The sequence below is a fragment of the Hesperophylax consimilis genome, chromosome 1, assembly GCF_061612785.1.
Source record: "Hesperophylax consimilis isolate HC1 chromosome 1, BYU_Hcon_1.0, whole genome shotgun sequence".
NCBI classification, from domain to species: Eukaryota; Metazoa; Arthropoda; class Insecta; order Trichoptera; family Limnephilidae; genus Hesperophylax; species Hesperophylax consimilis.
In genome coordinates this window covers 33,385,084-33,407,241 of record NC_142836.1, presented here as the reverse complement: position 1 = coordinate 33,407,241, position 22,158 = coordinate 33,385,084, and the positions used below count along the sequence as shown (strand labels likewise).

At 36.3% G+C, this 22,158-nt stretch overlaps 3 protein-coding genes across 3 annotated transcripts; 1 reads left to right on the top strand and 2 right to left on the bottom strand.

Annotated features, from left to right (window-relative positions):
- Positions 1 to 19: 19 nt before the first annotated feature.
- LOC149426683 (SET domain-containing protein SmydA-8-like) lies at positions 20 to 6,471 on the bottom strand. Its single transcript, XM_089637976.1, has 3 exons — positions 4,760 to 6,471; positions 2,739 to 2,923; positions 20 to 893 (listed from the first exon to the last, which is right to left on the bottom strand). Exons 1-3 carry the CDS (start codon positions 6,078 to 6,080, stop codon positions 759 to 761), a joined length of 1,641 nt encoding a protein of 546 aa, XP_089494102.1. The 5' UTR covers positions 6,081 to 6,471; the 3' UTR covers positions 20 to 758.
- A 178-nt stretch (positions 6,472 to 6,649) lies between these two features.
- LOC149426682 (SET and MYND domain-containing protein DDB_G0273589-like) lies at positions 6,650 to 12,140 on the top strand. The gene is made up of 6 exons (XM_089637968.1): positions 6,650 to 6,786; positions 6,889 to 7,084; positions 7,965 to 8,149; positions 9,870 to 9,995; positions 10,074 to 10,196; positions 10,288 to 12,140. The coding sequence occupies exons 2-6, from the start codon at positions 6,896 to 6,898 to the stop codon at positions 11,396 to 11,398; spliced, it is 1,734 nt and encodes a 577-aa protein (XP_089494094.1). The 5' UTR covers positions 6,650 to 6,786; positions 6,889 to 6,895; the 3' UTR covers positions 11,399 to 12,140.
- Positions 12,141 to 13,126: 986 nt separating this feature from the next.
- On the bottom strand, positions 13,127 to 20,469 carry LOC149426681 (testisin-like). Its single transcript, XM_089640605.1, has 5 exons — positions 20,466 to 20,469; positions 17,486 to 17,669; positions 15,438 to 15,745; positions 14,186 to 14,337; positions 13,127 to 13,294 (listed from the first exon to the last, which is right to left on the bottom strand). Exons 1-5 carry the CDS (start codon positions 20,467 to 20,469, stop codon positions 13,127 to 13,129), a joined length of 816 nt encoding a protein of 271 aa, XP_089496731.1.
- Between the last annotated feature and the right edge of the window lie 1,689 nt (positions 20,470 to 22,158).

Below are 22,158 nucleotides of genomic sequence, written 5' to 3'. Positions count from 1 at the left end.
GCGAACTTTATTGCTCAATATTATTATTTAGTTAATTAATAATATGACCTAGTAAATACAATAAATTAAGATTACAGTTATATTCCATATTGAGCAAATAAATATCTCTAATTGTCTACAATCTATTATTGGTATATATGTTTCTATCGTTATAACGTTGTTCAAACTGTGTTGCCTTTGAACGTTATTTCCTCCAAGATTTCAATCCTAAGCGTTTCATTTGTCAAAGATGGAATTCTAGTAATCATTATTATGGTATAATACAGTAAAACCCTCATACAAGACTTCCACATAAGAAGTTTTCACGCTTAATTAGTGCTGTTGTCAGGTATCTTATAAAAATGGCCTAAATTGAAGTTCACACGTCAGATATATATTTTCGCACATGTATTACTGTAAGTATCTATGTCTTCATTCTGGACTGTTCAGTTTCAATAGATAGGTATACTATTGTAGTATGAACTAGTAACCTAGCCTAACCTAAGCACAATGAAACCATGTTCTGTTATAACAATAATTGTCATAATTGATCCACTCTTATATATTATATTAATTCGACGGCTTTATCTCCAAATCACATATTGCTTCACAATAACAATTATGTTCGGAACTGAGAGCTTTGATTATCTTATCAGTTAATTCATTCGTGCACACAAAACCATAATTGTATATTTTTGTATTGTTTTGGAAGGTCAATAAATAACAGACAATTAAATGCCTACTCCAAATTGATAAGCATTATTGTGTCCCGGTATTTTTTATTCCATTTCTCCGTCGTTGAGTTCTTCGACTAAGCTCTGCAAACGTTTGTGTAATGTTTCCTGCATATCTGGCTCCGATTTCAGGATTTCTGACGCCTCTTGTAACATTCCCATGCATTCTCCCATCATATCCTGAAACATAAACAACATTTTATTGTAATAATGATAATGTTTTATTTCAGTGAAATTATTTATTTACATATTAGAGTCCAAAGTGATAAACAAAATATCCAAACCCTAAACGAACCTGCTTATTGTAAACTTTATGGAGTTGGCATGACTTTTAACAAGACATGTAATATGAAATGTGAAGAGGATGAAGAAACGCCGAGATGGGAAGTAGGCTCAGTTTCCTGGGAACCACGAGACATAGTCGTATACCCAATGACATTCCTAGTGAACTTCACCAAAGGGACTGAGTTATAAGGCACAAGTAATAAGTTATAAGTCTAAGTGATAGGAATAGATTAAATGCATTTTTTAAATTGTTAAGCGTCCTTGAGGTGATTTTCTCAAGAAAACGGCGCTTTACAAATAATCCTTATTATTATAGCACGATGGGTTTATTATCTTAGTTCTTACGAGTGTTAGGCATATGCAGGCCGTCTCCTTAACAATAACAATATTAATGGGTTCGGTAAAATTGAGAATATCTTTACAAAGACAAAAATAATTCCCAACCTTTGCTATAAGCTTTTGTAATCTATTGTCGACACAGATGATTAAACTGCAGAGTTTAAGTATTTGTCATCAACACAGATATAGAATTGCGCGAATTGCTTGGCACACGTGTGCCCAATGATTGTATTTTTGACGTCGCTTGGAAGCCGTGTCTGTCCTGGGAAATCGTTCGGAGAGTTAGATTGATATTTGATGGATTCAGACGTATAAGGGAATTATAACTTCCAAAAAACTTTTTATCTCTAATAACTATAACATAATGGAAATATAATCAATCAAGGAAACATAATAATTACTCTTTCGTTAGAATCAAATACGAATAATTTTTAAATGGATCGAATTCTTATCATCAAAGAAGAATGACAAAGCCAAACTTGACGATTGTTAACAATTTTATTTATTGAAATTTGAGTGGTCCCCGTTAAAAGCCGATTTTCGTCCCATATTAGCTTTATCATGTTTGACAGAAGTCATAATTTGATCCAAAGCTAAATAATCAGTCCGTTAAAAAGTAAATTATCTATTTCACCGTCGATTAAATGTGAGGTTTAGGTTGGAGCATCCCAATCTATCCTGATCTCCACACAAGAGGCCCTGAGGGAAACCAAGGCTGGAACGACTTTTTGGTCTTGAGTCACCTCCACGAAAACAATACGCTATAGCTTTAGACCAGTCTTTCTGGGCAGTAGAAGACTCAAATAAAATTATGGGGCTTTAAGGAAGTCTAGAGGGGCGATGGCAGATAAATTCTATCTATGGAAATCCGACGGAATCTAACTGAAATAAATGATAATAGTTTGTTTTACTTCCTTTAACAAAACATTATGGATATGGCCGGTTGTTAAACGATTTTTGATAGCATGAACGCGGTGACTTACGGCTGTTTTTAAGTGAATTCCACCCTGTTATTAATATACTCGTCGAATTGCATCAGATTCATCCTTCACTTAAGATAAGTTTTAAATTCATAGCCTTTTAATGTTAATAAAAATACTAAATATGATCAAGTATGACTTTTATTTCCTCTCATTGAAATATTCTTTGATCTCAGAAATAGAATATTGGTCACACCCTCTCTATCCTAACCATATAATAATTATTGTTAAATTTTTTTTCAATAACTGTTTTTAAGATACGCAACAGATGGTAATGTAAAAAGGTAAGTCAAAAAATATCGGGGCACTAGATTTTTTTTTTAAATCTCAATGTAAGCGGTGGTCGAAATAAGTTTGAGAGCCTGAGCTTTAGACTTTAGACGATGGCGTTAAAATGGTAAGGTGTTGTTGTGTTAGATACCTGTGCGGCTTGTTTGGTAATCTTGTCGGAGGCCAGGTCCCTCTTTGCCTGCACCGCTCTGGCCGCCTGCAGCTCTAGTAGCAGTTCCCCCCGCGCCCTCGCCATCCCCTCCTGCAACACGTCCACCACCTCTAGCAGCTCCTCGCACAGAGCGATCTTCCTATTCAGGACTGAGTCTTTGATCTCTGTAAAGAAAAAACATCGAAGATCAATAAAAACAAGTAAGATCACAAGCATTACAAAAAAATAATAGCTGTCCAGGCGAGAGGAAGTATTATTTCGAGAACTGAAAGACGCTAAAGTAAAATATTGCGATATCATACTAGATTTATTGCGCATCAATTTATACTTCACTCAAGGGCACAGAACCATTGGCATCTTGATTCTAACAGGCACAGAACCATTGGCATGTTGATTCTAACAGGCACAGAACCATTGGCATGTTGATTCTAACACACACAGAACCATTGGCATCTTGATTCTAACAGGCACAGAACCATTGGCATCTTGATTCTAACAGACACAGAACCATTGGCATATTGATTCTAATAGGCATAGAACCATTGGCATGTTGATTCAAAAATGCACAGACCATTGGTATGTTGATTCGAATAGGCACAGAACCATTGGCATGTTCATTCTAACAGGCACGGAGAGAAAATAATCTATGGTGACGTTGTTTTCGAAGGCAATCACTGATATCAGAAACATAGGGTAGGGTTATCGTGACACAATGTCGCCCATGAGCTTCAAATTCGACAAATCTTATCAACTTTAATTGACTTTAACAACTATATTCACGAGCTCGATAAATAAAGTGTTTCTCCTTCAAAGGGGGATCGGTTTTCTACAATCGGTCATATGCACTGATAGATTTCCTATTTGAGTCGTAGGTTCCATGGAAACTTTCTAATAATTGAAAAGCCGAAGGCAAATGTTTTTAAATCAAAACCTTAACAAATTTTCTTATTTTCGTAGAGTCTCTTAATAGCTATGTTTATCCTTCCCGTTTCTACTAATGTAGTTACTATCTGCTTAAGCTCTTGGCTATCGATTCGATGTGTCAATGAGAAAATTAAAAAAAAAGATTCTGGTGAGCGATGAAAACTTAAAATGTTTTATTTTTATCGAAATTGAAAAAAAGAAGGTATACAGAGGTCACAAAACATTTATTTTATTTCATCTTCAGAATTTGAAACATAGGTTTTATATAAATCTATAGAGCATTGATTACTAAATTGATGTCGCAAGCAATTGAGATGTGTATTAATACATCAATATTGGCAACCACCCCTCTATCGACTGCAAAACATTAATCCAATGATCTAATAACACCGCTATTGTTTTGTAATTCTAGTACATGTAGGTCGGCGAATCACAGGAGATGGTATGTACATATGTACAAATGAACAAATATAAGGTTATAAGATTGCATAAAGTTACTTATGTATTGATCGACTATGACTTAACTTACGGATGTTGTGAAATCTGATTTATGTGCCAATATAATACATTATGATATTCATGCACAAGCTATTGAAAGAATACAAAATAAATTTTCACGTTTTCTAAGTTTCAAAATGGGTAATTTTTTGAAACACTCTCTTAAATGATGGGTATGTGCTTAAATTGTCAGGGAGTACGATTTTAACTGACTTGGTATTTCTATATAAAATTCTAAATTATGTATATTATGGTCCAGAATTGCTTGCATTGAGAAGCTTTCAGATTCCACTACACAGTATTAGAAGTAGGGATTTATTTCAATGCAGAAATTCTAGGACTAACTACCAAATGTATTCTTCTCTATCCAGATTACTAATGGAGGGAAATAATTATACCGACTACGTGGACATGTTCAATTTATCACTAAGCAAATACAAAATGTTGTTTACTGAGGCAGTTCAGTTACGTATAATGTATAATTACTATTCATATGTAAAAGCCTATTTAGAGGACGTTAATAAATATTTATTAGGGAGTTAAAAAAAATAGAAGAATTAGAAATTTAAAATACTGACCATTAAATGTGAATCCAGGGAGATTGCCATACATTTGTGCCAGGGTGTATTTAACTTCCAATACGTGATAGTTTGTAGGATGAAGGGCTTGTTTGTATTTTTCCAGAAATTCTTCAAATGGTTTAGGATGGGTTGTACCTAGTAATTGTATTTCTTTTCTGATGGCATCATTGCCCCAAGTCATCTGTTTGGCTGGGATTTTATGGTTGCATCGCTCGCACTTCCATTCTGCAGCACTGTTCAGAGGGTCTATCGAGAGCATTTTGGGCAAGGAGCTTAGCTCCGGGCTGTCCTTCAAGGGATTGCATTTGGAGCAATTAATTGAGCCCAAGTACGTCCCGAATTCCGTGGGATCTTTACATCTGTCACACGAACAAGTAAAGCATTTCACAGACTGGAGATGTGATCTTCTGGCAAGGGTGCCCCAAAGTGGCCGAGTGTAGGAAGTAGATAAGACAGTTCCTTTAGATATAGGAACGGTAGCAATAATAGCTGTGCAATAGCTGTCATCGACGAAGACATGCTTTGTATTAGGATTACAGTCATGAGCTAACAGGGTAGCGGTTAAGTAAAGCCCCCTGGCTTTCCTCTGAATTTCATTATTTCTGATATCGAAAGCGTTACTATCTAATACTCCAGCCGTTTTGAGAATAGTTTCTTCACTAATAGTTGACAGACCGAGGACCTGTTGCATAAACGTGACCATGTTGGCTTTGAGTATCCTGTACAAAGGCGTATTTATTCTGTCTTCCATATGACTTTCCAGGCTCATGATGGCTTCGTGTTGTTTAGGATCCGATTTTTTCATGAGAAGAATGCGCAGCGGTGTAATGACACAGTAAGCAGATTCCCTTTTATCTCCTCCTGAGTAGGAGATTGTTGACTTGTATTTTCTAATAGTCATTAGTTCACATTCTTCCTTGTGAACTTTTGAGGACTGGCATTTAGCGTCACACATGGGCCAGTTGCAAGAGGTGCATTTGTAGTAGTCCGTGGTGCCATCTTGTTGTTTGGAGGCATGTACCCTCTTGTAGCAAGACAAGCAAGTTGGATAGCAGAGCATCTTGGGTCCCACTATGGCTGGTTTTTCTTTGAGGATGGTTTCTCCCTGTTTGATGTCTCTGGTGGCGACCAGACGGCGGCCCAGCTCAGGGTCCTCCTCCATGCGGAAGGTGCTGCAGCGGAGACGGTGTCCATTCCTCCAGGCCTGCTTCTGGTGCGCCCTGCTGCAGTAGTGCTCCGTCCTGCAGCCACCGCACTGCTGCCCAGCCGGCTCCCCACACACCGCGCACCGGGGGCACTCCTCCACTGAGCCGTTCATGCTAAATAAGCTATCAACAAATAAGTTTTTTCACTTCTCGACTGAGCTGGCTTTATTATTAAAGTTAACTATAAAAAAAATTTTTGCTCACTTTTGTTCACTATAAAAATTTAAGTGTAGTTTAAACGAATTTAATATTTCTAAAGCACGTGTACGGATTGGATATGTTACCGCTGGCACCGCTTGCCAGACACTGAGGAGGGTCTCGGAGCAATACAGAGCAAGCCGACCGCGAAGAGTAAAAGACCACGGTCGATTGTTTCAGAATACAACTGTATCGTTAGTCACATTGCTAACAAGAAGTTATCCAAGACGTGAGAGAAGATTGCCACTGACATAATACCCGTCTGGTTCTAATGCGACGAAAGGAGATGATCGTACGTAAATTCAAGCCCGCTCTACCGCTGATATCACAGCTGATGCGCGCGAGAGATTTGAGACGGCTATTTTTATCGGGGTTTATATTTGACTGGCACTTTACAGGACTATTATAACCCGGTCTCTCGTTCCCGAAAACTGAGGAAAATTTCACGATGTCCGAAGTGAGGGTCAGTTTTTAGCCAGAGGCACCAGTAACTCGCATCCGAGCGTCTCCACGCGCTACTGCACGCTCAGTTCATCATAATCATATTACAAAGTGATCCAATCACTTTGAAAAACCACTTTTTTTTAAATAGTGACGGCTAATAATTGTAGTTGTTCCAAGGTAAATAGTGTCAATTTTCCTTGATTGGCATTGGTGCATTGATTCTTTGACTGTCAGGTTACGACTGTGCGTCTCGTGATCGATTGATATTTTCCTCAATAGGTGAGACATGGCAGGAGATGGAACCTTATCTGGAAAAGGGAAAGGCGCAGGTGGATTAGCTGCGGCTGGACAGTGCACCGTGTGCAACCTGGTTGCAGAGTTTCGCTGTTCCGGCTGCAAGCTAGTGTCCTACTGCTCGAAGGAACACCAGAAGTTGGACTGGAAAACCCATAAGAATACTTGCAAGCCATACGAGGTATGAACATTTGATAACGAAGGAATAACGCAATATTTACTTGAAAGTTTCAATTTTTTTTTTAATTCTGAAAAAGTTGAATTAATTCAGTTTTCTAAAATCGTGTCGAAGTGAAAAACTGTTCTTCAATGTTAGGCATGTTAAGTGTGTCACGAAATTTATTTAATTATCCGTAAATTTTTCTAACAAAAGAAGTTCAATTACTGAATAACATTCCACGACAAAACGTGATTTATTGAAACATTGTGGCTTAGAGAGAGAAGAGGGATTTGAAATTGGCACTGGTCCAACATCAGTCCAAGAGCAATTAATGGAGGATTTATTTTCAACACAGCTCATTGAGGCCTATTTAATTTATTCAGAATATTTTAATTATCTAATCAAGTTTTAGAGATGGAGTAAAATAGTTAAAAAATTAATCAAAATGCTAATATGTTAATTTACAGATACCGTATAATTGTCAACAAACAGAGGTTTTCACCAACTGTGATAACCTATATCCACGAAAAACAATTATCTTATTTGTTTGACAATGATTTTTAAGTGACTTTGGAAGTTAAAGGGTAATTTGTAGTAAAATATTAAATAGAAAACTAGTTCTAAATTTCTAAAAGTAAATCAGACAGTGTACACATGTGTTCCAAACGGTTACACGCCGTCTAGAATTTCATACCGTTCGTTCAATTGGTAGCAAGCCAATAATCATACTTAACTTGTCAAGTATTATATCTCCTAGTTAAAAATGTACTAATTACAAACATATAAAAATAAAAAAGTTAAAAATTTTGTACAAATATTTATTTTACATTTTGAAATAGAATTAAAAGAAATAATAGAATCGATGTTAGATTTAATAACTTTATGAAATTGTTGTGTACAGGTGCTGACGACCAAGGAGCTAGGGCGGCACCTGGTTGCCTCGAGGGATATTAACTTTGGAGAGGTGGTGATCTCAGAGGTCCCCTTGGTGTGGGGGCCCAAGGCCACCTCGAGCCCGGAGCACCTGGCCCCCTGCGTGGGCTGCTACCGCCCGGTGTCACTGGACGTGGGGGAGAGGTGTGCAAGGTAAGTGCCACTACCAGATTTTGTTGCTGAAATGACTGCTGGTGGCAATCTAAAATTTACCCCTGATATATAATATAGCTTTAAAATTCAGCGGAACTTGAATCACAATATGAATGCTATAATCTCTCCAGTGCGTTTACAGGACGCCTTGGTTCAAAGGTAAATATTTCTGAAAAACAATGGTGGAGCCTTGTCCACCATGGAAACTGGAGTGAAGAAAAATAACAGTAACATGTCCTTGGGTCTCTGGAGGGGAAGATCACTTGTTAATTTATTTTGTTACCTTTAAAAATACATTTGATATCTACCTATATTTAAAAAAAATGATTCCACCAGAATCCCATCAAGCTAACATCCCAAAATCGGGATGTTAGGGATGTATGTATTTTCTCCGTACCAACTCCCAGTTATGTCACCTCACGATTTTTAAAACTTTTTTAAAAATATAAAAAAAACGTGTGTAAAAATATTGCTTATTGTGATCAAGCATTATTGACAGAATTGTATACTATATGTATTTTTTATACATTCAATAAGGTTATGATTCAATTTATAAAAAAATGGTTTTTTTATAAAGAAGTTCTTCTGTGTAATTATAACTAGACGCGACAGCTGTTTCGCCTTCTGAAGGCAGTTTGATAATGCCTACGGAAAGCGAAACGGCGTCTATAAAATACTAACGTAAGTGTCCGAGCGATTTAGACAAATATAAAATTACTTTATGTAATTCGTTTTGTTTTTATTAATATTTTACAGATTTAGCGACTTTCTTAGTTTATTTGTAACTTAGTTTTAAATATAGGCGTAAAACATTCAAAGACGTTTGGAATGCGTTTTTATATTGGCGTATATTGCGCATGAATTATTTAGATTTAGGATGATCACCCGTCAGAAGGGAGTGTAGTGGTTAGGATGGAGGAAGAATTTCCTCTAATTTTACTTTTCCCAGTAAGTAACACATATCTTTAGATTCATTCTTCCATTTCAGAGCAGAGCGATATTCACAGACAACACACATTGTACCTATTGAAACAGAGGCGCCTATATTTTCTGCATGTTGTTGCGAACAATTAAAAAATGGGATATCTTCTAAGATATTAAAACAATGTTTATCTTCCTTTAAAGACAAATGAAAATAATATAAGTAATTGGATAAGGAACAAAACTACATCGGTCAAAGTAATCATTTTTTTGTTGCGCGTGATTTTATATCAATGGTAACTTCAAAAATATTCATTTTAATGATATGCTGTGAAGGGCAATTTTAATCTAAATTAAATGTTCAACGCAACTAATAATTGGAAATTATTAACGCATTTAATTGGAAAAGGATTAATATTTTATTGGTTAAAATAGCTTCGCAAATAACCCATCATATATGTAAAAGATAAAAATGATTTCTGTTATCTGTTACTGGTTATCCTTAGTAGATAGACATATACTCGTACCTCCACGAACTTTCTTTTCTCTTTTTTTATTATTTTGATGTGTCTCGTAAGGTTTAGCCAGCGTTACCAATGTAAGCCCTCGAAAATATTTATTTTCGAATTGATTACAAAACATCGACTTTTCTCTACTTTCTATAAAAGAAATTCTCTAAATGATATTGAAAACCCTTTCAAAATCCGATGCATGGTTTAGAAGAACTAAGGGCACAAACAAACAGACGCGAAAAGCGACACTATTTTTTACTATTTATAGATGTTGGTAATAATTCCAGTTGCGGCTGGCCAATATGCTCCGGCCACTGCCCGGGTTTGAAGGACCTGCGCCACCACGGCCTGGAGTGCGTGGTGCTCAGCTTGCGGCCTGGTTGCGCCGTCTCCCACCTCGGGGACTATTACAGGTATTTCATATATTAATCGTTAATTCCCTGAACTTATTACCAGTTTTCAATTATTGACCAATGGTTATATATTTTCAGACATGATGCCCTGCTGACTCTGCGTTGTCTTCTTTCACAGAAGAAATTTGCTAAAAAATACGCTAAAATAATGGAGTTTCAGTCTCATGACGATGAAAGAAAACCCCACACGGAAGCTTATCAGTAAGTACATTATTGTGTCCATTCAATAATTGTTGACTAAATGTCTGTTACCTGTACAACAAATTGTTTAATTACTCATTATTGTTTTCAGAGAAGCGAACGATTACGTCGTGAAATATCTTCAAGATAATTTTCTTCATGCCCTGAGAACGGTTGAAACACAATTGAATACCAACCTAGCCCCTGAAATTTCTGATAAATTACTACATACTATTTGCGGTATTATTGATGTAAACGCCCTCGATTTACAACTCAACGACGGAATTGAAATGATAGCTCTCTTTTCGCAGACTTGCATGATGGAACATAGCTGCTTCCCCAATACAAAGCATTCTTTCGACATAAAGAGCATCGACGAACCTTCCCAATTCAAGATCACAGTGACAGCTATCGTGCCCATTAAGAAGGGAGAACACATCACAACAATGTACAGTCACGCCCTGTGGGGTACACAGGCGAGGAGGGAGCATCTCAAAGCAACCAAATACTTCGACTGTGTCTGTAAGAGATGCAAAGACCCGACGGAGTTAGGAACATATTTGAGTGCAATGAGGTGCATTGGATCAATGAAAGAACAGTGTGGTGGTATTCAGCTTGCTGAGGATCCATGCGACGACACCACGGATTGGTGCTGCGACAGGTGCGATGTAAAAGTGAAAAACGAAGAAGTAATTTATTTGGTTTCCCAAATGGGAGAGGAGGTGGAAAACGTACAAGCAAACTGCCCGACTGTGAGACAGTTCGAAGACCTGATGACGAAGCTGTCCACCTTTGTGCATACGAATCACTATCACTTATTTTCTGTTAAGCACTCCCTGGTGCAGCTTTATGGTTATCAGCAGGGCTACTTGCATCACCAGTTGTCTGATGAGATCTTGAATAAAAAAATCAAAATGTGCAGGGAGCTGATCGATGTAACGGCGAAGATTGACCCCGCCAACTCCAGACTCAACCTTTACACGGGAGTATTGTATCACGAATTGTTTCAAGCCAAATTTCAATTGATTAAAAACAAGCTGAAAAAGAATGAATTAAATAAGGATGAAGGCGGCGAAGCGAATGAGGAATTGAAAGGTTATTTACAAACTGCTCAAAAGGTGCTAGAAGATGAAGGCGATGGAAGCGCCGGAAAAAAACTTGTTGTCGTCATGAAAGATTCTGAAAGGCAGTTTACAAGGTGGATAAATGAAAACAAGGCTTAATTTGAATATGTTTCGAAAGATTTTGATTTTTAAACACTCAGAATCAATTCTCGCTACTAATTTCCTGAAATTTATATGTATCACTTTCTATATCCTTTCCATCTCAGTTATTTTCCATAAGGGAGGTGTTAATTAAATTAACAGCTTAGAACTTGTCATTAAAAAAACGAGACCAGCAAACTCCAAATAATAGAAACTCAATTCTACAAACAAGGACCATACCTAATCAATTTTTATTTTTCAGCATAACTTATAGGTTAGTATAAATGAGTGTTTCGTCCTGAAATGTAAGTTTTTTTACTATTCATTGAACGGTATTTATAACAAAAAACTCGAATGTAACGCGAGCCCCTAGGTACTTGGGCCAAAAACTTAACGTTATATTCAGGTTAACACGGTATAACATGATTTTTAATATTTTTTTATAACGCCACCAGCTAATCCACTCAACATTGTGTATATACCCACAGTGTTTCCTTATGTTAAAACCTCTATGAGATCGGTATTGTTTGTCTATGTCCTTGTCTAGATTGACAAAGTTTTGTTATTTATTAAAGCTCTATAAAATATTATAGTGCAGTTTTTGCTTTGTGTTAGATTCCATAATTTCAATGTTTACGCTTTTTACGTGGTAAGTACCCAATGTCTGTACTCATAATACTGCAATGGATTAATAAATTTAAGCATTTATTTTGAATAGAAATGGATTTTTAAAGGGAATCAATAAAATACAAGTTATACAAAAGAACTTTTATTAATAATCTAAATTGGACTACACATTGGTATTAAAATGGTGGTACAAAAACAACCTTGTAAAATTAACTTATATTACAATAATATCACAGATTTGTTGCTAAAAACTATTATTAGGATTACATGAATTTGCATAAGCATAATGCATTTTGGGACATTTTTGTCGTTAGTGGATATTTTGAAATTTTTTGTGATTAACGCATATTTCATCATATTATTTTTCAAAATACGAGCTGCTCAAGTTATAAATCAATATTTTTGTGTTTTCTGAGGAAACTGGTTTGAAACCTGTTCCTTTTAGAAACTTTTGAAAGAATTAGTATTTTAGTAGAGATTTTCGTGTTTTAATTTCGCCATTCCCTTCCCCATGAAACCTCTCCCCTACCGTTTAACAAAAAAAAATCCAAAGAGCTGGGTTCGAAAAGACATGTTCCTGTTTTCGTCGTGTAATTTAGGCATTTCAATACTTTAAGCATCGCTAGTGCATATTTGCATGCATGTTTCACCTTTTTGATGCATATAATCCGATATCTACTAATAACTAATATAATTTGACAAGAAGACATCTACCACTATCGGTTCATAAAGAACATGACTAGAATAGTTTGATTGATAAATTATTAATTCTATTGTATATTTCTATATATGTGTGTGCATAACACAATGAACACAGACCTCATCTATTTAATATAAATAATACGAATCGCGTTTGAGGGTTCTTAAATCTGAATGGAACACCGTTCGCAGTTAGTTGATGTCGGCTGCATGAAAACGGAATGTTTTCATATTGACCTTTTCTTGTATGTATAAAAGAGTAAGCATGTGGAACAAGCTATCGGCATCCACCTTTCCTTTTTCATTTAATCCCACTTGAAGTCAAATTTTAACTAATCTCTTTTCAAATTCCAACGGTACAAACATGTGACTCTTGTAAGATGAATCGGTAAGTCATCAATGAATACTGCACGTATGAAGTTATTTGACGTTTTCCTGGATCCAGTCCATGTATTCCGAGATCCTGGTGTATAGTCCTGGGAGACGAGGGCGGCCGCAGCCTATGCCGGTAGAGACGACTCCTATGACCATGGGTGCGGAAGAGGCCTGTCCTCCTTGAGACCACATCAGGGGGCCGCCGCTGTCAGCCTGGAGTCAAATCAATCACATTAGTCATATAATAACAGTTTTTGTAATCTTAGCTGTCTATTTTGTCTCTCCTCTAGCCTCAAGGATAAACAGAGCTCTGGGTAAGAAAACTTATATCTTTTGGTATGTATAATGTATATATTTATGTTGTGCTATGCATGGACAGTCAGGGGTATTTAGAATATTTAAATAGTAGCTTAGTTAATAAAGACTTGTTAGTGTTGACGTAAGAACAACTGATGATCCTTAAAGCGACTCGAGAGAGTGGAGGGTATCTTCGAATAGTCTTTACTGGAAATCTTTAAAAATTCTTGGACGCTTTGAACCTTCTATCAGAGCTTTTATCACAGTTCAAAGTAACAGACGAGGAGGTCGAACTCGTATTTGTTTTTGAGAAATTAAAAAAAAAAAACATTGTTAATTAAAAACGTTCTTGTTATCCCATCTATGCAATCTTTAAATGTTTTGATATTATAATTATAGAATTTTTGTTATCATGGTATGCTGGGTATAAATTAACTTTTGTTCCTGATAATTTTAATAAATATATAAAATGCTTGGGAAATGCACAGATGATTAACGGTTCCAATCTACCATTGAAAAATGATTGCACCTACTCTTATTTGTCCTTATTTCTGACACCGATATTTTTAACCAGAACTTGGTAAAAATTAAAACGGTATTTAAGTAACGCATGTTAATCAGTAATCACTGATTACAATACTGTTCAAAATATATTTATGTTATTTAAATATTCGCAAAAATGTACATAACAGGAAACTAACTGATCCAGATAAACCGTCATTAAGGAGAGTGATAATAATTATTTTCTGACCCAATCAGTAATTTTCGATTATTCTTAGTTTTAATTTTTTTAATTATTATACTCACCCAGCAAGAGTCCTTCCCTCCCTGTTCATCCCCAGCGCACATCTGTCCCGGGTTGATCTTGGTCTTCTTCCCCTGGGAAACGTACCATTTCTGGCACAGTTCATTCTGCAAGACACTTACGTCGACCTTCTGTAGCTCGTTGGCACGACCTCCTGAATTTAGCATAAGAATTATGCATTATAATGTGCAATGTGATGTGCATGCAAGTCAAATTTAAAAAGTAGCAAATGGTAGGTGGGAACGGTGGGAATCAATAAGTTTTTTAGAGAAGTGGTGGATTATGATCAAATACCCTATAATATACTTCAAAAACAAAAGATAAAGTGTAAAAAATTTAAATCTTAAATAGAACGCTTTTTTCAATTATTTGATAAAACTTTTCGGGGCTGTCTTTAAAATTTTAACAATATTTGAAACACCACTAAACTAGGATTTTTGTTCTTTATATTAGTTAATACCTCTGTTCTTCTTTCTTCCTGGAATCCAGCGTGTAATTCAGTTTCTTTAACTGGTAGATCACCCCGTGGTGAAGGGCAATCTGCCCTTTGGCAGCCATCGTAGCGCAGTAGTCCATGCAAATGAGTCCCGAGGATGCGAGATTTAATTACCGCTGCCGCGTAATTTATGGATTTTTCGTCTCACCCATGGACGCTGCCAGTTTTGATGATGTGATGTTGACGGTTGTGTAAGAATCCTTACACAAATGGCTTTACAGCTGTACAAATTACAATACCTTACCTATTTATCGTGTGAATCTAAGAGATATAGCTTTTACAAGTGGTGGTGTCGGGGAAATTGAGTTTTTACTTCCAAAAGTACAAAGCTTTGTATTCAAATTCGTACCTTGTACATCATATGAATACCTTTTTTAATCGGGTAGGTATTCAAAAGCTCATTTTCCACAATAAAATATTACTTCTAGATCTTGCTTCTATTACTGATTACTTGCTTCTAGATCTTCTTGTGTTGTGATAATGCTTGTTATGGAGCATTCTAGCGCTGCAGGCATGACTTTAATAGTGCAGTGGTCAACACATTTGACTTTTAAGAGATCAAAAAAAAACGGATTTTAGAAATTTGTTGTATGAACGAGCGCTGAGGTAGTCAAGCACCGTGGTTAGTGAGTACACTTGACAAATGATTACACCATCCAAGCAGCCTAACCCAACTTTACGCCATGGGGGTATGACGTCACTCAGAAAAAACTAACAAAAAACAGTTATAAAAAACACAATTCTAAGAGATTAGTTACCCTTAGAAGAATCCTCATTAAGCCATCCCCATCCCGCAACCGTGGCAGGCGTACCCGCGTAGTCTGAGTAGCTCTTCCCGCTGGGTCCATCGGGCAGGCAGGCGGGGGCCACCACCTCGGACCAGGTCACGTCCTCTGCCAGCCTGATGAGGGCCAGGTCGTCCCGGGGCTTACCGCACTTGTGCAGGGGGTGTGGGACTATCAGCTCGATTCGCAGCTCCCGGGACACCGGCACCTCGGGCTTGGTGAGGTCGTGCTCGCCGAGCGTGACGCGGATCGCGGTGGGGCGAATGAGCTCGTTTGTGCCACTGGAAATGTATTTGATCAATTCGATGTAGTTTTTGCAGATCTAGGATACATACTTTTCGTGTTCTTAAACAGCTTAAACATTATGACTTGCCATCATTAGATTAAATCAAACCACTATTCTGTTTTAAACGTGAAATTTATATAAAGCAAAAACCGTCCTTGGAAGATATTTCACATCGTCAAGACAACATTTTTATCGAGGATTTTTAAAATGTCATAAAATAATGAATTTAATTTTTTTACACAACACGAATGACATACCCATATCAAACGTACGTAGGTCAGATTTAAAGTACCTACAGAATACTTCAGAATTTACCACCAGAAATATGGGTATTCTACATGAGCCTTCCATGTTACTCTATGTATGTTGTGATAGGTGCCAACCTCAGCAATTTAAATTATTGTAGACCATACCTTCCTTCAATACACCGGCAGCACCGACATAATTATATCGGCGACCGGCAGCTGAAATCTACATGTCTCCAGGGCTTATCCTAAAGGTCTAAAAAAATACGAAAAAATTGAAAAAGTTGAAAGATTAGTGGGAGAAGTTGGTTTTTTGTAACTAATCGAATAGAAATATTCTTTTGGGAAATGGATGGAGAACATAAAAATCTTTTAAATATAATAATAATAATCATCAATCAAAGTAATTTTTATTTCAGTTTCAACAACGTCTAATCTTTTAGTTCGAGGTTTAGTTCCCTTTGGAGCCGTGCAACGGGTGGTTTCAAACGTTTTGGATAGGCGAATTTTGTTCCTTCCAATTTTTTTTCAATGTTGATTACCCATATTTTCCCGAATCCTACGCTTTACGGCTACGGCATTCGAGAACTACATTGAGTTGTTTGAATTGTGGCGTGCAACATTGCTAGTCCAATTTAAACTTATTTAGGGGAAGTCACATTTTAGGAAACTTTTTTGATGTAAAGCAATTTTGGATTACTTATGTCATATTGATATTGTTACAAAAACATCAAAATTAACTTAAATTCCAACATCATAGGCTAATTTGAAACATATTAACGAAACAAGTATGATTTTTTCGTCATTACCTTGGTTTTGAGTTGTGACAACTTCTTAGGGCAAGCTTTATTAATCTTTCTGGACATCTTGGTACAAGCTTTTGTTCACTCTCTGTAATTCTAAGGTCAAGCTCTCTTCACCTTTCTAGACATTTAGGGCAAACTTTCTTCACTTTTCTGAATATCTTCTCAGGGTAAGCTTTTTTCACCTTTATGGAAAGCTTAGAGCAGTCATTCTTCACCTTTCTGGACATTTTAGGGCAAGCTTTCATCACCTTTCTGGAAATCTTAGGGCAAGCTTTCTTTACCTTTTTGGAAATCTCAACGCAAGCTTTCTTTACTTTTCTAGACACCTTTTTTATTTTTAGGGTATTTTTTATTCCTTAAAATTGTTTTATTCACATAATTACTATTTATTTTTATGAAAGTTTAGAGCAAACCTTCTTCACCTTTACGGACATTATAGGGCAAGCTGACTACACATTTCTGGATAGCTTAGGGCAAGATTTCTTCACCTTTCTGGCCACCTTAGGTCAAGCCTTCTTCACCTTTATAGCAATCTTAGGGCAAGATCTCTTCACTTTCCTGAACTTCAGGTACTTAAATTGAAAAAAAACAATTCGGGCAGTTCAAAAGAGTCTAAAAATCATCCCCCAACTATTTCCCATATCATATGAAGCATGGACTTGTATAAGTTGTAGTTTTGCAAACCTGCATACGCAGTGCCCCGCGGTCAGCATCCAGCGCTTGTTGAGCACCGAGGCCCCGCAGTAGTGTCCGCCTCGCCGCGTCAGGGAGCCCAGCCACGGGAACTGGCCAGGGCGGGCGGCGGCCCCGCCCACCACGCGGGCAGAGCGCAGGCCCACGCCGCCTACGCCGCATGGCACGTCCGCCACTGGAATGGAACAAACGGTGGTATATTTTTTTCACGATGTAAGATAGTAATGCATGCTTAGAGATAATATGTATTTAGAGAATCTCATGGGATCTGGAAAGTTTTTCAGCAAAATTCTGATTGCTTTGTTTTTGAAGTTTTGTAGAACTACGCATAACAAAATAAAAGCTAAACATATATTTTATTTTATTTCTACAGCATTTATTTACTAGGAACAATTATCAGAGTGAAAATTTTTTATACATATTGATAGAAGTAAAATCATCAGTTAGTTTACAGCAGACAGAGGGATTAAGAGAATTACAATGTAGCTATCTAATATATATGTTTTAGCTTTATTTTTATAAAGAGAGATACTTTCAAGTTAGGCTTATGTAGGTCAAAGGATTAAAATATCACGCACACACACACACATTTTAAATTGTGTATTCTCACCTGCCTTGTTATTTTTTTAAATATGTTTGAATTTGGAAGGAACGCTGGTTAAATTATTACAAATATGAATATTCCTCCCAAATATCTAGGATGCTGAATTTGTGCCTTTTTTGACTTGGGCCCTTTTTTAAAAACTTTCACTTTATAAAATCTTTGAGAAACGGTAAATATATTTACAAACTGAACCAATAATGAGTTTTCACTCAAGCGTATTAATTAATTATGAATAACAAAAAAAATATTAAATTACCATTTTTTAAACCTTTATTGCTAAGATAATAAATACTTTTACTGTCGCTTATATCGGAACTTCTCGCAGGACTATTGCTCTCAGGGCCTTGTGACTCCTGTCCGGGGAAGTCGAAATTACACAATATATAGCTCTATGTACTTATCCCAGGGACTGTGCCTCTTTAGGCCTTAACTCAGGTGACTCCTGTCCGGCGAAGTCGACATTACACAATATATAGCTCTATGTACTTATCCCAGGGATTGTGACTCTTTAGGCCTTAACTCAGGTGACTCCTGTCCGGGGAAGTCGACATTACACAATATATAGCTCTATGTACTTATCCCAGGGACTGTGACTCTTTAGGCCTTAACTCAGGTGACTCCTGTCCGGGGAAGTCGACATTACACAATATATAGCTCTATGTACTTATCCCAGGGACTGGGCCTCTTTGGGCCTTAACTCAGGTGACTCCTGTCCGGGGAAGTCGACATTACACAATATATAGCTCTATGTACTTATCCCAGGGACTGTGACTCTTTAGGCCTTAACTCAGGTGACTCCTGTCCGGGGAAGTTGACATTACACAATATATAGCTCTATGTACTTATCCCAGGGACTGTGACTCTTTAGGCCTTAACTCAGGTGACTCCTGTCCGGGGAAGTTGACATTACACAATATATAGCTCTATGTACTTATCCCAGGGACTGTGACTCTTTAGGCCTTAACTCAGGTGACTCCTGTCCGGGGAAGTCGACATTACACAATATATAGCTCTATGTACTTATCCCAGGGACTGTGACTCTTTAGGCCTTAACTCAGGTGACTCCTGTCCGGGGAAGTTGATATTATAAAATATATAGCTCTATTACCCAGCCTCACCAAGATTTGATATTTATATATTCCTTTATAATTTAACTGAAAAACGTCTAAGTTGATTTCATCACTTTTTTCTCAATATCTATATATAATATTTAGGCAGGTATCACCTTATTGTATTCCCTTGTATTCGGATAGTTGGATGAATATATTATTCGAAAGCTCCTTTAAAAAATTTCTGCCTTGGAGGTTGGAGGTGAAAAGATGGTTTTATTTTTTGGATTTCACAATGTGACTAGAAATTAGATTATTTGATAATTTCCGAATAGTCTGTACCTACGTACTCGGGATCTAACTAGCGGACCCTGTAATGCTTCCACTATTCACTACTGAACACCATGATGTTACTGTTAAACAACTACATTACATTGACAAAATGAAACAAACACTTAGTTTTAAACCACTTTATTTCGAGTTATATTCGTCGACCGGTTTCGATTGGACTCAATCTTCATCAGGACAATAAAATATAATACTAAATTATAATACAGAGTAAGGTATAAGGTAAACATAAAAGAAAGAGAAAGTATGTAGTAGAGGGAGAGAACATCAGAGAATGGTTGGTGGAGGGGGTGGGGAAGGGGTAGGGTGAGGGGTTGGGAGAAAATAAAATAGGAATACGCCTGAATAACTTAGAAGCTTTGGAAATTTCTAAATCAACGAAAAATAATTCCCAAAATTTAAATAAACAGATAGAATTAACCAACAGCCCGATTTTAAAGTTGTTTCCTTGCTCCAACCTAACCCGTAACCCCCACCCTTCCTTTGGTCCTCCCCCAACCCCTCACCCTACCCCTTCCCCACCCCCTCCACCAACCATTCTCTGATGTTCTCTCCCTCTACTACATACTTTCTCTTTCTTTTATGTTTACCTTATACCTTACTCTGTATTATAATTTAGTATTATATTTTATTGTCCTGATGAAGATTGAGTCCAATCGAAACCGGTCGACGAATATAACTCGAAATAAAGTGGTTTAAAACTAAGTGTTTGTTTCATTTTGTATAATGTCAAGCCACAAAGTGTTTGCTTTCTTCGATAATACATTACATTGACTTTAATTCTACCCCGTATCTCATTCCGTGGCAGAGATATTGCCTTAAGTATTCCTTGGGCTTCCCCGACTTCTTCCACCATTCAAACCATTAAAAACTCCTATCTCTAAACACTCCTGGCACTAATAAGAACAAAATTTGAAATTTTCAGCGATATCGGTATATTACTTTTCGAGTTTCGCGAGCGCAAACAAACGCATGCTGAATTTTTATTTATTAAGATATATTTCTCCAGAAGAGGAATTTCATAAATGAGATTAATAAGAATATCCATCACAGAAATGATAATATTATGTTATTTATTTTCCAAGTAAAGAAAGTGATCTGTCATATTCATTCTAAAATATTTTTTTGATAAAATAAGGAACTGTTGGTCAATACGCATAAGTGAACTTGTTTTCACATTTTAGGGTCCGTTACAATGTAATAACTGATGACTTAATAATAAGTTTTAGTGTATACGGCACAACCGCGAGGAAAAATTGTTTTGCTGCTAATAAATATTATTTTTATAAATTTCTATTATTATTAATACGGAGACGATCTGCGCAGTTCCCATAGGCCTAGTGATTCTTCCATTATTAACCTCATTCTTCTGACTGTAGACGTACCCAGTCCCTTTAATACCTAATTAATGCTGACATAAAACAAATTTCCCTTGAAAACGCTCTAAAAATATGTTTTATTTTTAATATAATCTTTTTTCAGATGCCGAGTTGAAAAATTAATTTTGTGACATTCCCTCTATACAAAAAAAAATCGCAAAATATGTTCCGAAAATTATTAAAACACGTTCTGAAAATAAGATTGCTTTTATAAAATAAGTCGCGTTTTATTCGTATTGACGTATCTCTCTTTCAAACCATTTTCAGAAATCTTCCTTTCTAACGAGAGCCTTAAAGAAGTTCACCAGGGATGATTTTTCTTTGGGTGTTCCACAACTTGGGCTTCCAAAATCTGAGCCACCTTCCCATAAAGACGGGACACGGGCACCATATATAATCGGACTATCTTCAGCTTCTTCACATCTCCTATAGTTTTGGTAGTAACAACTCTCGTAATATAATATTGGAGTTGAAAACATCGAAATAATTATGGTTCACATTTAACGTTCAAATAATATATATTTTTTAATAACGCTAATTAATTTTTAACGCTAATTTATTTCAGAGAGAAATAATTAAAAAAATATTATTTTATGGTCAAAGCGTTTATTTACAAAAAAATGAGTGATACAGTTGGAAATGACAGATGACTAAAATGTTACACATTAAAATGTTCAAACTGATAATTTTTTTTTATTTTATTTTATTTTATATTATTGAAACAAACAGTACATAATTTACAGAGATGAAACAATATACAGGAATAAGATACTTCATGTTGTGTACCTATGATATGTTTCCTTGTAATGTCTGCTAAGTGGTATGTTTATTCCTTAATTACCAGGTGACTTGTGTAGTTTATAGGTGTGTGTGTGACGTGTGTAATGTGTGTGTGAGTGTTTGAGGGTGTGTGTGTGTGTGTGTGTGTCTGTATGTATGCGCATTGAATTCTTTAAATTATTGACATGATGCCACGTTTGAATTTGGGCAGTGAATCCGAAAAAATGTCAATGTTAGAGTTAATACAAATATTATTTAGAGTATGAAGAGCTCGGTTAATTGTCGAATTAGATGCTGCATTTGTTTTATAATTTAGCGTTTTGTCGTAATTATAATTTTATTACGACATATTTCAAAACATTTAGAATTACGAAGAAACCCGGTTGTTGCCAAGTTCACAATGAAAGTTAAATTAAAGCTTTTAGTTTTATAACAGTTTTCTTGAATCAGATACATAAAAGTTCTTTACACACAGACTTTTATGCTAACAACAACAAAAATAAA